The sequence below is a fragment of the Equus quagga genome, chromosome 14 (genome assembly GCF_021613505.1).
Source record: "Equus quagga isolate Etosha38 chromosome 14, UCLA_HA_Equagga_1.0, whole genome shotgun sequence".
In the NCBI taxonomy this organism is placed as follows: domain Eukaryota; kingdom Metazoa; phylum Chordata; class Mammalia; order Perissodactyla; family Equidae; genus Equus; species Equus quagga.
Window position 1 is genome coordinate 87,824,472 of NC_060280.1, and position 14,581 is coordinate 87,839,052.

The following is a 14,581-nucleotide window of genomic DNA, read 5'->3' on the forward strand; positions in this document are numbered from 1 at the left end:
CAGCGCTGGTATGGCCCGGCCCAGCGGCCCGGAAACGCTGGAAAGGCCACCGCTGGGAACTCACCATAATTAGCGGCCGTGCGCTATGCTACAGCCAAAAGCTCTCGAGCCCTCGCGCAGGCGCAGAGCGAGCCCGCCGCCGGGCCCTGAAGGCGGGTACGCGTGCGCACTGGAGGAGGCGGGGCCCGCTCGCGGGGCGGTCCCGGCCGTGGGTGGGCGGGACGTGAGGGGAGTAGAGGGGTTCCGCTTCCGCCGAGGGCCGGAAGTCCCTGTCTCCCGGGTGAACGAGGCCGGTCGCAACGAGCGAAGTTGAGCGCAGGTGGCGGTCGCGCGGGCGGGCGTTGGGGCCGGGCGGGATGAGGCGCTGCTCCACCCCGGGGCGCTTACGGGGTCCTGGAGGGGTCCCTAAAGGCCCCGGGCTTGGGGGGCGGCCCAGCGGGGAGCTTCCCTCCCCGGCCCCCTGCTCGGAGTCCTGGCTCCCGCGGGAGGCCGGCGGGAGGCGACGCCGGAGCCTCGGGGAGCCTGGAGGGGCCGCCCCCGGCCGCCTCCTGAGTCGCAGCAGGGCCGAGGGCCGAGCCCTCTTCCAGCCCCTTCTTGGCGCGCTTGGCCTTCGGTGGCCACAGAAGGCCAGGCCAGGGCCTCTGGAGCCTTGGATGCAGGCCCGTCCCTTTTTCTGGGGTGGGGTTTGGGGTGCTGCTGTAGACACCGGGTAAAATGAGATTCTGGGGCACATCTGTAGCTTCTGATTCAGGGGACAAATGATTTATTCATTCAACAAGTAGTTATTGAGCGCCTAATACCTACCAGGCTCTACGCATGTTGGGGATTCAGCAGTGGGCAACTCATGCTCCCCCCGCCTTGCGGACCTGACAGTCTAGCAGGGGGGAGATCTGGGAGGGGCTTCAGAAATCTGCATTTTTTTGGAGTACCCTCAGGTGATTCTGTTGCAGGTGGTACTCCGGGCGTGCTTTGGGGGAAAAAAAGAAAAAAACACTGCCCCTGCCGGTGAGAGCATGGGCTACACCTTACTGAAGCCTGCAGGGTCTTGTGGGGTCTGCTGCTGCCTTTCTGTCGCATCTCATACCCTCCTCATTGCTCACGGGGCTTCAGCCGCACTAGTCTTCTTTCTCCAGAACAGCGGCATCTGCCTCGGAGCCTTTGCAGGTGCTGTTCCCTCTGCCTGGACTCCCTCTCATGGTTGCCTTTTCTTCTCAATCAGGCCTCGGCTTAAATGACCCTTACCCAGGGTCCTCCCCCCCCACCCTTATCTGGTTCTGGAAGTGTCCACCCAGCCCCGTTTTATTAACCTCATCGTGCTTACCAGTATTTGAATGATTTCGCTTGTTAGTTACCTTGCCGGTCTGTCTTCCTCCACCCGAATGTAAGTTTCACAAGAGCAGATGCCTTGCCTGCCTTCCTGGCAGCATTGCTGCAGTTTAGCGGAGGGCCTGGCCTGGGTGCATTCATTCATTCATTCATTCAGTAAATATTTGCTGAGCGCCAGCTCTGTGCCAGGGGCCGTTCTAGGCTCTGGGGATACAAAGACCAGACAAAAATTCCTGCCCTCAGGGAATTTACATTTGGAGGGTGGGGGACCGCGTCGGAGATGCTGGGAGACCAACGAGGCTGTTGTGATCATCCAGGCCAGAGATGACCAGGACTCGGGGACTCAGACCATGGAGCTGGCTCTGGGGATGGTGAGAAGTGGTCACATTCTGGATGTCCAGTCATGCAGTGCAGAATGACAGGGTCATGTTCTGAAAGATGCGTCGTTAGACGATTTCGTCGTTGTGTGAACAACAGAGAGTGTACGTGCACAAACCTAGATGGTACAGCCTACTACACAGCTGGACTCTCTGGTACTAATCCTATGGGACCACCGTCGTATACGCGGTTCATCATTGACTGAAACGTCGTTATGTGACGCTTGACTGTTTTCGAGGTAGACCAGCTGGATTGGTATCAGGTAGTCGGTGTGAGAAAGGAATTGATGAGTCCAAGGTTCTGAGAAGAGACTCGCTGTCTTCTGAGATGGGGAAGACTGCCGGAGAGCAGGTTGAGGTGCCAGGAGCTCCGTTTTGGATAGGTGATGTTTAAATGTTTGTTAGCATCAGGAGAAAGTGTGGCCGAGGCAGGTAGACGGGAGAGTCTGCAGTCCACGTGGGACAGGAGGGTGGAGGGAGAGACTGGGCGAGGTCTCCGTGGACACGAGTGTACCCAGAGAGGGGAGGGGCTCAAGGATGGAGCCTGGGGGCTCACCTATCATTACTGAATTGGGGAGGGGCTTAGCAGCAGCGCAGAGCCTGAAAGAAGCTGCAGAGCCTGAAAGAAGCCGCCATTGAGGCAGGGAGGGAACAGTGCTGGTCCTGAGAGCCCCACGGGAAGGCTGGCAAGAGGAGCCGGTGTGTCTAGTGCCCTGAGGAGCGCGGACTGCCGCTTGGGATGGGGAGCAGGGGCAGGGGCTGGAGAGAGAATGGGAGGGGAGAAAATGCCCACGGAGAACGAAGGGTTTGTTGTTTTTCACAATGCAAGAGGTGATCACAGTGTGTCTGTTGATGCAGGAGAGACAGACAATGCGATGTTGGGATCCAGGCACGTGGTAACATATGGTTTTTGTGGTGAGCGTGGACGTTCTTCCATAGTGAAGGAGGGAAGGCGGAGCAGGCGGGCCTATGGGCTTGTGGATGTTGCTGCCTCTCAGTGTGTTGGAAGCCCCCTCAGCCAAGAATGAGGATGTTACATAGAGGGCTAGCGCCAAATATGAATGAAACCCTGGGCTTTGTTCTGGCAGGCGGCTCCCCTCCCCTGTTGTGCAGGATTGATGCTGGAACCAGCGGTGGAGTGAGTGTGTGTGCACGTGCGTGTGGTGGTAGTGGGCGAGGAGTGCCTTGGGAGGTTCAGGGATGGCGAATGCAGAGCCCTGAGCCGAGTGCCTGGCGTGGGCAGTACACTCAGTGGCAGCCCCTGCCTGTGAGACACCTGTCCCTAGACGTCCCTCTGGCACCTGCTGCCATTATTTTCCCCAACACCTTGCTCTTCCTATTAGACATCGGAGAATGATGTCACCTTCTCCACCGCCTGCTGCTCTGTCCCCGACCACAACCTGAGGAGTCATCCTGGGGCTGCCCTTCTCTCGTTCCCTCTGCTGACTCGTCTCCTCGATGTCTGTCACCCCGAACAGCCCTGTCCTGGTCTGACTGCATCTTATCCCGGCTTTTGACCGCTACTCCTCAGTCCCTTCGAAACACAAAGCTATTTCGTCCTTTCCCTCCCGTGGCCTCCAGGATCCACCCAAACCCCTCCCGCCTGTCCCTGCGCCCTCTTCAGCCTGCCCCTCTCCCCCACCTATGCGGGCCCCAAATGCTGCCCGGGACCCTCAGACAACTGCCCCAGAGCCTTTGCACGTGGTGTTTCTCTGCTCAAAATGCTTGTCCCTACTTCTCTGCTCAACAGCCCCTTGTTTGCAGAGAGGCATCCAGGGGGCCCATCCGGAGACTGTCAAATGCCCTGGGTGTCATTCCTCCTGGGTGGCACTTGCATCTCCCCTTGACAAGAGGAACAGCTGCTCCGAAAATCAGTGGCTTTTGAGCACTTAGGTTCTGCACAGCCCCGCGCAATGGCCTGTCGCAGAATCTGTCGTGTCATCCTCACCAGGAACAGTGGCTTCCTGTGCAGGGGCCACAGTGGAGGTGTCAGGCCCTGCGTGTGCACTTCACTGACCGTTTGTCGTGTCAGCCCCACAAGACCCCTCTGAGATAGTAGGCCTGTCTCTATGTTATAGGCAGGAAACTGAGGCACAGAGAGCTTAAGTAACCTGCTCGGGGTCACACAGTGATGGGGAGCCAGGGTTAGAACCCAGGCCACCTGGCCCCAGAGCCTGCTCCCACCTCCTCCACCCAGAGTGCTCTGGTGTTGTCCGCCTGCCCCAGAGGGCACCATTGTCCAAGTCCCCCTTCACCGTGGGTCCCCTGAGTCGCTGACTTCTGCCTCCCTCCCCCAGGTTCGCCGTCCTGCAGACATGGGGCGCAGAAAGTCCAAACGGAAGCCGCCCCCCAAGAAGAAGATGACAGGCACCCTAGAGACCCAGTTCACCTGCCCCTTCTGCAACCACGAGAAGTCTTGTGACGTGAAAATGTGAGTGGGGACGGGGGCCAGGGATCCTGCCTCATGGGACCTCTCCTGTGTCCGTCACCGTCCTCTGGTCTGCCCTGGGCCTTCCGGTTAGGGGGACCATCACCCATAGACACAGGCGTCCTGGCTCACCAGTCCCTCCACCTCCTCCTGTTCTAGGGACCGTGCCCGCAACACTGGAGTCATCTCGTGTACCGTGTGCCTAGAGGAGTTCCAGACACCCATCACATGTATCCTTCAGAAGCCTGGCTTTTTCCAGGGGAGGGGGCAGGGTGCCCAGGGTGGGCTGCTCAAGGGCACCTGGCCAAGGGTGAGGGGGCTGGAGGCCAGCGCCTGCTCCTCTGGCCCCACCGTGTGCCTTGGTGCAGGGCTGTGGCCGCCCAGAGGAACTATTGCTGCCTGCTGACTTAAATGGGGTGATGGGGTGCAGGGCAGGGGTCTGTGAGCCACAGAGGGGTGAACGGGGAAGGGGTCCAATGCCACCCGTGGCCCTTGACCTCAGCGGCTCAGATCTGTCAGAACCGGTGGACGTGTACAGCGATTGGATAGATGCCTGCGAGGCAGCCAATCAGTAGCAACACAGAGGACCCACCCCCGTGGCAGCCCCGCCTGCCGTGGGCCCGCCTACTGGGTACCAATCCAGAGACATTCCAGGGTCCAGGGGGTGGGTCCAGGGCCTTTGCAGCCCACTGTGTGTGTGACGTTGGTGTGGGTGTGAGTGTGTGTGGCTGCACGGGTGGCTGTGGGGGTGTGCTTGTGAGCGTGGGGTGGAGTTGAGGGCGCGCTACTGGGCCCCAGGGGCCTGACCGCCTCCCTTGACTCTGAAAGGCTTTGACTCGCTCCCTCCTCCGGCCCCGGGTGGCCGGCCTGGCTCCCCCAGGCCAGCATCCTGGCGTCTGGCGCCAGGGCAAGCCCAGGAGAGGCTGCCCCGGGACTCTCCAGCCTCCTCCCCCGCTCCTGGTTTGAGCTGTGCTGCCTGCCCTCCTTCCCTGCCTTCCAAGGCCGGTGGCCTGGGATTTGAAGCCACAGTCCCTCAGGTCCCCTGCAGGGCAGCCCCGGCTCATTTTTAGTTGCTTTTGTAGAGGCGGGAGGGGCTGGTCGGGGACAGCTGTCAGTCACGGGCTGTTAAATAAAGCAGAGATACAGACTCCTGGCTCTGATTTCCTGCGTTCTGGGTCAGTCCCAGAGGCTCAGCAAGAGACGGGGATGGAAGGGGAGATTGAGGCGCTCAGAGGCAGCCGGGCGGCCCATGGAAGTGGGTTTGGGTCAGTCCTTCAAACTGTCCAACGTTTTATCCACTCGACAAGCATTCAGGGTGAAATGGGGGCAGTGCTGGACGCAGGGGACATGGATGAACCCACAAACATCAGGCCAGGCGTTTCTAGTCACAACAAAGAGTGGAGCCCAGCAACCGGGGAGCTGGGGCAGAACGGGGACAAGGGCATGGGGTGGAGCTTCCTGGGGACAGCCTGACAGCAATAACACTCGGGCCACCGTGTGCCAGACACTGCTCCCAGGCTTCCCTGCCCTACCCCCGTGTCCTGACAGCCACCTAGGAAGCAGAGGCCCCAGGTTCTCGGATGAGGAAACTGAGGCCAAAGGGGAGATCACTGACCAAGGTCCGACAGCAGGGGGGCCCTACTTCGCAGCCCTGGGGGCTTACTTCCCCCTGAGTCCAGGGTCCAGGATGAGGGAGCAGCTCGTGGCTGGGGCTCTGGGGAAGCCTTCTCCCTTTGGAGAAAAGTAAGGGTCCACAGCAGGGACCTTGCCTTTGTCCGAGGGTGCGGCTCAGTGCGCATGTGTGGTGCAGTGAGACGTTAACTGGTCTCTGTCCTGCCTCCTGGCAGAGCTCCTCAAACCCTGGCATTTCCTGAGTGATGGTGTCTTTTGTGGTTCATAAGAAGCCCCTTTGATCACACCAAGCATATGCTAATAAGGTGATTTAGGGTGAGGCCCTAGATGGTCTCAGGATGTGGCTGGTCCCCGCGGAAAATGATTACTGAGTGTGAACAGCCATGCCCACCGAGCCCTGGGAGGGACAGGGGCTGCAGCTGAAACTCTGTAGAAAGTTGGACAAGATCTGACGAGCTTCCGGCTTGGGGAGCACGGGGCGGTGCTGGGAGAGGGGCGCCCCTTCCCACACACCGTCCATCTGGCTGTCCCTGAGTTACATCCATTTAGAATCAACCCATCATCTCGTAAGTGAAAGGTATCAGAGTTCTGTGAGCCGCCCTAGCAGATTGATGGAACCCGAGCAGGGGGTCGTGCGTCAGAGGCACAGGTGACAACCTGGACTTGTGATTGGCTTGGGGGGGGCAGTCCTGTGGGACTGAGCCCTTAACCTGTGGCATCTGATGGCATCTCCAGGTAGACGGTGTCAGAAGTGAGTTCATTGTTTGGTGGTGGTGGGAAGACACACACCAGAACGTGGCTGATGGTGAGCACCCACCTACAGCATGGTGGCCCCAGAGGCTGTCGTGGGTGACAGAGGCCCTGATGCTCAGCAGCCTGGGGCAGCTCCAGCTCGTCCCCCTGGTCTCAGGAGCCCGGGCAGCAGGTGACCTTGCTTCGGATTCCTTGCCAGTACAGTGGGAAGGATGATGGAACCTTCCTCCCTGGGCTGTGCTGAGAATGGAGGCGCCCAGCCCTGTGCCTGGCGTAGTTTGCGACCCACCCAGGGCAGTGAGGGGCGTGAACAGCAAAGGTGCTGAGCTGGCTGGAAACCCTGGCCACCAGGCCCAGCCACTGGGTCTGGCATGTGCCCCCCGAGGCCCCTCTGCCCTGACATGCCCCTCCCTGGTGCCCCCACCTCTCCCTCCGAGGCTCCAGGTAAGGTCCCCTGGCCCAGTAGGAGCCAGGGGACATGGGCAGAGCAGTGGACAGGCGCCTGGGTGGCGGGGTGCCCTCTGGGGTCCAGCACAAAGGGGGCTCGTCCCTCTGGCATCCAGGGCCCGCCCAGCCCGCTCTCACAGGCCGAGTGCTAATATGGTGCTGTTTTCCCCAGGAGCCAGGGCCCCGGGCCAGGCTTGGGTCCTCCTCAGTATGGCTTCCTGCACTGGCCCTGGGGGAGCAGGACTCGGCTGGTAGCCTGGCCAAGAGCGCCTGGAATCCGTTTACGAGGCCCCAGGGGCTGCGTGCGGCTGTGCGTTCAGGTCTTCTGGTGTGTGTCTCTGTAGGTCCCCACGTTCCAGCCTTGTCCCCTGGCCTGGGGAGGGAAGGGGAGAAGCCTGCTTGCTCTGTGAGCCCCGCACAGCTGCCTCCTCTCCTGGGAACCCTGACAGTGGTGGCTTCCAGGCAGGAGAGCTGGGGCCCACATTCCGGGGAGGACAGAGTCCCCTCTGAAACGTGGGGAGGTTGGAGCCCCATCCACAGACTTCTAGGGTGCTGGGCTGGCAGGCCAGACTCGGGGACCAGCCTTAAGGAGAGGGGAGACAGTGCGCCGGGCCCACAGGGCAGCAGCACCCTGCAGTCAGTAAAGGGCTGTCGCTGTACGCCCACCACAGTGCCCACTCCCCCACTGCCCTGTCCCCTTCAATCTTGCCACAGTCCACTGCAGGGCTAAAGGGTCCCCCCACCCACAGAGGCTCCAGGACCCAGCTTGTTGTCCATTCACATTGGTCAGGGCCAAATGTCATTCCCCTGCCTGAAGGAGTCGTTCCATTTAAGCTTCCGTAAGACCCTGTAACGCTCAGCTGTCCCCATTTTCCTGATGGGATAACAGGCCCAGGAAGGGAAGTGACTTGCCCAAGGTCACCTGGATAGCGAGCAGCGAGACTGATTCACAACCCGCTAGCCCGGGCCATCTCACCACAACCCACAGCCTCCTGGAAAGGGACGTGGGTGCCGAGCGTGTGTGTGTAGACGTAGTGTACGTGTGCGAGGGTGTGTGTTTTTATGTCATGGGTGTGAGTGTGCACTGCCTGTGTATGAAAGGGGAGGGTGCATGTGCCTAAGGCTGCAGAGAGCGTGTGCACGCCCTTCAAACACAGTGGTGCACGTGTGCAGATTTGGGTGGGAGTGAGTGCCTATCCTGGGTCCAGCGAGTGGCTGTGAGCCCCGAGTGCGTGTCTGGGTGCGTGTGAGTGTGTGTGTGTGTGTGTGAGATGGAGCGTATTTGCACGTGTGCAAGAGTCACGCAGGCTCCTGGGACAGAGCGGCCCCGGGTCCTCGGATGATTTTACAGCTGTTTATTGTGCTCCAGTGAAATAGAAAAAGAAAGTGCTCGCGTCACAAACGCCGCTGTCACATCCACGTACGCCAGTCGCTGAAACCAAACCGCGTGTGGCCGCTGGGTCTCTGGGCATGCAGTTTGCTCCCACGGCGGGAATGGGGTGGGGGCAGGCCGAGCCTGGGCGCTGGGGGCTTCGCTGGGGGGCTTCTCGTCCTGGGGGACCCACCTGTGGGGGCGTGGGGGGACAGCCGGAGTAGCTTTGCTCAGTGCGTCCTTTGAGTGCTGTTGGGGACACCCGGCTCGATGGTGGGCCCCGCGGCGCTCCAGGGAGGGGGCCCCCTTTCCGCACACAGGCCCCCAGGCTGCTCCCCCCAAACACTACCCCTGGAGGACGCCATGCAGGGGGAGGGGGTGGCGGGGCCGGGCCGGGCCCAGCCCCGAGCAGCAGCCAGCCTCCTGGGGGAGGGCTCAGCCAGGGCCCTAGGCAGAGTTATAGTAGTTGTGCAGGTGGTGGTTGTGAGCCGGCTCGCCCAGCTCCGGGTACTCGGGCGTCAGGCAGTACTTGGGGTCGTAGACCTGGCGTGGCAGCCCGTACACCGTCATGCCCCGCTGTGAGGCCCCCTTGTTGCTGCCCATCTGCAGGCTGACGTTGAGCGTGTCACAGTGCTCCATGCCCAGCCCCGGCTCGAAGATCTGCCGCTTGGTCCCCGGCGCGGTCATGCCCGCCTGCAAAGGGCAACACGGTCAGGCCGCGGGGACAGCCATGGGCACAGGCCCTGCCAGCCCGCCCCACAGCCCCCACACACCTGGCTGGCTCCCTTGTTGGTGCCCATCTGCAGGCTGATGGTGGCCTGGTCCAGGGGCTGGTCAGTCCCCAGCTTGGGGTCATAGAGGTGGCGCCGGGTGCCGTAGGCTGTCATGCCCTGCTGGCTGGCAAACTTGTTGGTGCCCATCTAGGGAGCCAGAAGGAGAACCACCGAAGGTCACGAGATGATGTCCGGGGACCCTTACACAGCCCTCTGTGCACCCTCAGGCTACAGACTGGAAACCAGCCCAGAGAGTGTGTGTCACACCCCCAGTAAGTGGCTCCGAGCACCAGGGCCTCACTGCCAGGTTCAAGGCCCAGCCTGGCCACTCGTCACCTGGGCGATCCTCGCAAGTGAGCTAGCTTCTGCACGCCTCGGTTTCCTCATCTGTGTAAAGGGTAGGATGCTGACAGTCCCTCCCCCCGCAGAACTGTTGGAAAATGCTGCGCACAGTGCCTGGCATATCATTCAGTTAATGCCAAATAGCCTGTCCCCCACAGCCCGCGGGGACCAGAGTGCCCTCCCAGCCTCCTCGACCTCCCCCACCTCCTCCCAGCTCAGCATCGAGAGCCAGAGCCAGGAGAGGAAGGGGCAGTACCTGCAGCCCGATGATGTTCCGCCCTTCTCTGAGCTTCTCGGGCTCAAATTTCCGCTCCTGCTTCTCGGCATACTTGACGCCCACGTTCACCTTGTTCCCTTTCGTCTTGGCCTGGGCAGGGCGAGAGGGCAGGGACTGAGGGAGCCTCTGGACCGCGTTGTCCCCTCGGAGACCCCTTGCAGCAGCTGCACTCCCCCTCCCACCCACGCTGGGAGCAGCCACACTGGCATCCACGCCCAGACCACCCACAGCCCCCCTGGCCCCTGCCCACCCTTCCCCCACTCACCATGCTGGCCAGGGCCAGGAGCGTAGACTGCACCTGGGTGTGGTTGGTGTTCTCGAACAGGTCATTGGCCTCGAAGATGTCGTGGGGCTTCACCCCGTACTTGGTGATGGCCTTGATAAAGTTGCCGATGTTCTCCAGCTGGAGGGGAGAAGGCGGCGTCAGTGGTGGGAGGGGGAGAGGGAAGATGGAGGGCTGAGGGGCTGAGGGCCAGGCGTTGAGTTAAAAAAGAGCCCGGGCTCACCTGGTGCCAATTCTGGGTCGACTCGTTGACCTTCTTCACGGAGCCCGGCTGCAGTTTATTGATGAACCTACGAGGAGTGGGGGAGGGGAGTGGGAAAGGTGACCCTGCCACCCCCTTCCCAGGCTCAGCCCGGTGGGACCAGGGATCAGGATGACAGACAGGTGACACCCATTGTGCTGTTGCCCACGGGCGTCAGCTCCCGGCTGCAGCCCCGCTGATCCACCCAGACACACAGGCAGGACCCACCGAGATGGGAAACCAACCCCTGGAGCCAGACTCAGGCCTTGGGTCCCAAAGTCTCTATCCCAGGCGTGCGGGGTCTCCCACATGCCCCCGCGTCACTGGTGACCACAGCTCAGCCTCCTTCTCCCCCTTGGACCTCTGCGCCCTGGAGAGCCTGCAGCTCAGGCCTCAGACTTCTGTGCCGCATTCATGCCCTTGACCTTGTCCAGTCTCTTGACTTTAAATGCCATTGATCCGCCAGTGGCCCCAGCAGCCCAGACCTCCCACTCTCCAGCCAGCTCCCTCCAAGCGTGTCTCAGATCCAGCGCACCCCCCCCCCCCCCCCGAGGCCCCCCCCATCCCCCGGCTCAGGAAACCCACAGGCCTTCCAGGTGCTCAGGGCAAGTTCTCAGACTGGCTCCTGATGCTCCCCTCCCTTTCTCGCACCCCCACACCCAGTCCCTCAGCGAGTCCTCTGGCTCTGCCTCCTGAAGACTTCCAGAAGCCCACGGCTGGCTCCTCGCCATCTCCAGCCTGCTCTGAGCCCCCAGCGGCTCTCTCCTGGGCTCTCGCAGTGGGCTCCCTGGGGGTTCCCGGCTTCCGTCTCGTCCTCTACAAACGCTTCTTCATCTTGCAGCTAAAATGGCCTTTCAAAGCAACTCAAGTAACCTTGTGGTTCAAACTCTCGCATGGTTTCCCATTGGGTTCAGAATAAAATCCTAGTCCTTAGCATGATTAAAAGGCCCCCAGCTAACTCCCCCCATGGCCCCTAACTTGGTGCCAGCACACTAGCCTCCTTACTGTCCCTTGAATATGCCAGGCACGTGCCCACCTCAGGGCCTTTGCATGGCTGTCCCCTGTGCCTGGTCCACTCTTCCCTCTGATGCCCTCCTGGCTCTCTCCCCCACTTCATCCAAGATTCTGCCCAAATGTTACCTCCAGACCATTTTGTACAAGCAGCCACCCTTCTCCCCACCCGGCCCTCCCATCCTTCCCAGCTTGATTCTTCTCCATGGCACTTCCCGCTGCAGGCAAGTATGTGACCGTCTCATCAATTATCTGATCCATCCGCCCACGAGGACTAAAGCCGTGTGTGGGCTCCGAGTCAGTCTGTTTTGGTCACTGTCCCCAGTGCCCACCCCTGGCACACCACAGGAGCTGCGTCAGTGCTTGTTGCATGAAGGACTGAGCGAGCGGGGGCTCTGTGCTCTTCAAGGCCTGGGCGGCGCTGTCTGAGCTGGGGCACCAGGACGTCCCCTGCTCCTTGTTCCCAGGGGCTGTGGCAGAATAAGATATCCCCGCTCTCCCTCCAGCTGTCCAGCACCTAGCTGTTGGCCAGGCCCCACCTGCCTTCGGGAGGCTTCCCAGGGCACACTGCGGCCCGCAGGTCACCTTGCCCTGGGTCAGACTCAGATGCAGACGGGACTCCGGCTGGAGCTGCAGTGAGTCTGGAATCAGGGCTTCCGAGCTGTGAGGGTTTGCTCTCCTCCGTGGTTTAAGTTCTGAGAGGACTGGAAAGTCGGGACCTGCTTCAATGTCCACAGCACAGCCCTCACGTCACCAAGCCAGCGACAGCCAGCCACTGTCACCTGTGGCTTTGTAGCCGTGACCTCTCTTTCTCTTGACCCTGGAGGCCACAAATGGGCCTGTCCTGTCTACATGGTGGTTCAGACTCTGGATCTGGAGTCATTTCACGGGACTTTGGGCAATGTGTTTTACCTAGCTGGGCCTCAGTTTTCGTTCCTGTGAAATGGGCACAATGCTTATTTGCCGCCCCAGAGGACTGTTTCGAGGTCTCAGAGATAAAGTGCCCAACCCAGCTCCGAGCTCCTGGTCGTTGGAGGGGTTGAGGGGGTAGAGCTGAGACCCGGGTTGGGGGGCAGCCCAGGGCAGTCTGCCCCACTCACTCGCAAAGAATGATGCCATCTTTGAGGCCGTCCATGAAGTTGTTGCCGATGCGGCGTCCTGTCACCCCCTCGATCCACTCTCGAAGCTCCTGCTCCCGCTGATGGTCATACTTCTGGGCCAGCTGAGGGGGAGGGGGGCACAGAGAGGGTGGTGAGGCTGCAGTGGGGAACAGCTTGGCTCCCCGGGCCCAATCTGAGGCTCCCTGGGCCTGATCCTTGTCCCTTCCCAACTAAGGCAATTCTGCCCCAGCGTCCACAGGGGGTGGGGGGGGCAGAGGGCCAGGGCTGAGGTGGCACCTGCCCAGGGGGCCATTCCGGGCATTCTGAGGTTTGGCACCAGAGAATGAGGACACGGGGGGTGGAGAGTGAGAGCCTCAGAGCTGGGAGGTGGTGCCTGGCCTCCTGGTTCCCCCTCCAGGCCAAACTTGGGGCTCAGCTTGGCCTGGCCCTGCCCCCCTCCCCCCCCTTGCAGGACAGCCAGGCGCCTCAGGCAGGGGAGGAGATCTAAGGAGGTGCCCCGGAATGTCGCCTTGCAGGGGACTGCTCTGTCTTGCATCTCTGTCTGTCTCAGTGTCTCTCCAGGTCCTCATCTCCGGGGCTCCAGCTCCAGCTGGGGGTGGGGGCTTGTCCTTGTCTGACTCCTGGACCGTGTGCATCTGCATTTCTCCATCTGCCTCCCCCACCCCACCCCAGCTCTGTCTGTCTTTCCTTGGCCCTGTCTTCCGTCCCCATCTCTGCACGTCCGGCTGGGGGTGGGGCTCAGGGCTCGTCCATCTCTGCCTCCGTAGGTCTCCATCTGTGTCCGACTCCAGGTCCTCTGCCTCTGGTGGGGGTGGGGCCCGTGTGTCCCCCCTCTCGGCCTCTCCATCCCTGTCTCAGCCTTATCTGGCTCCTGGCTCGCCCTCCCCCATCCGTCTCTCTCCTGTCACAGGCTCCCAGAATCTGTCTGCGTCTCTCCCCTCTTCCCCCTCCCCACTTTGCCCCTCTCCCTTTCTCCAGAACACTCCCCCCAAGCCCAGACAGGCTCCCAGCCCCTGGGGGACCCGGCTGCCCCTTCTCCAGGGGAGGGAGAGGTGGGAGGGGGCGGCCCCCTCACCTGGCCCCGGCCCTGCCGCCCCCCTCCTGACCAGCCCGGCTTTATAAAGCAAACCGGCCCTTATATAGCGCGGCCCCGCGGGCCGGGCTCCCCGAGGCCGCCTTATATGGCGCGGCGGCTCCGCTCGGCTCTGGGGCCGGCGCTGGGGGGGAAAGGGGGGTGGCGCTGCGATCTGTCTCCGGGCCCGAGCAGCCGCCCCCCACCTGCCCCCTCCACCAGCTCCGAGGAGCCCCCGACTCAGCTTCTCATCCCAGCTCCCCACCTCCTCGCTGTGGGACCCTGGGAAAAGCCACCCTGCGCCTCAGCGTTCCCCTCTGTCAAATGGGGCTGGCGCTCCTCCCCTGGTCCCGCTCATGGGAGCGTTCCGGTGGCTTGGGGACTTCAAGTTGGCTGTCCTGGAGAAGCTGACCCGTTTCTGGTGCAGGGGGGAGAGTCCAGGGTCCCGCTCTGCCCCTCCCTTATGTGGGACCCTCGCTACTTGCCTCCCCTCTCTGAACCTCAGTTTACCCATCCTCAGCATGGAGGTGGAGTCCCTGTGTCTTCCCAGCTCCAAAGTTAGGAGAGCCCTGTCAAATCCGGCTCTCTGCCCCCCCCCCCCGCAACTGTCTCCCTCTCCCTTCGCGATCTCCCACACTTTCTGAGCCTCACCTCCAGGAGCCCCAGCTCTCCAGCGCTCCCCAATTTCTTTGTCAGGCTTGGGGGAGGGGTTCAAGTCCCTCTCCAGCCCCCAAGGAACACAAAGGGTTAAAGGGGCTGGTCAAGTGGACCGACCATCTCAGTTTACCTGTGGCTGCCGCGCGCCACGGCATTTCACTCCCCAACAGTAGCTGAGGGCTCTGGGATGCTCACAGGGGGAGGAAGGCAGCCCCGGCCCCATCCTCATCCCTCTTCCCTCTCAGGTTCCAAGCCACATGGGACAGGCAGGAGGGGGTCCAGGGAAGCCCCAGAGCAGGGCATGTGGCCCCAGCCCTACCTTGTTCTTGACCTCCGCGGACAGCCCGTAGGCGGGACCTCGGTTGAAGTGGGCAGAGGACATGCCGGCCTGTGGTGGGCAGCGGTGGCGGGGGCGCTGAGGACCTAGGCAGCGGCTGGGGCTCCGTCTGCACCCTCTTCCCTCCTCACA

The 14,581-nt window shown here is 61.8% G+C and overlaps 2 protein-coding genes across 4 annotated transcripts; one reads left to right on the forward strand and one right to left on the reverse strand.

Annotated features, from left to right (window-relative positions):
* The first annotated feature begins 237 nt into the window (after positions 1-237).
* ELOF1 (elongation factor 1) lies at positions 238-5,278 on the forward strand. 3 transcript variants are annotated; one of them, XM_046638585.1, is made up of 4 exons: positions 238-319; positions 4,001-4,134; positions 4,291-4,361; positions 4,642-5,278. In XM_046638585.1, exons 2-4 carry the CDS (start codon positions 4,019-4,021, stop codon positions 4,704-4,706), a joined length of 252 nt encoding a protein of 83 aa, XP_046494541.1. In that variant the 5' UTR covers positions 238-319; positions 4,001-4,018; the 3' UTR covers positions 4,707-5,278. The 3 variants fall into 3 exon arrangements, with proteins under 3 accessions (XP_046494541.1, XP_046494542.1, XP_046494540.1); XM_046638586.1 differs by having other exon boundaries at positions 260-308; XM_046638584.1 differs by lacking the exon at positions 238-319 and adding an exon at positions 336-1,697.
* A 3,025-nt stretch (positions 5,279-8,303) lies between these two features.
* CNN1 (calponin 1) lies at positions 8,304-14,581 on the reverse strand. The gene is made up of 7 exons (XM_046684517.1): positions 14,432-14,581; positions 12,363-12,484; positions 10,234-10,300; positions 9,993-10,130; positions 9,707-9,817; positions 9,109-9,255; positions 8,304-9,028 (listed from the first exon to the last, which is right to left on the reverse strand). The coding sequence occupies exons 1-7, from the start codon at positions 14,492-14,494 to the stop codon at positions 8,783-8,785; spliced, it is 894 nt and encodes a 297-aa protein (XP_046540473.1). The 5' UTR covers positions 14,495-14,581; the 3' UTR covers positions 8,304-8,782.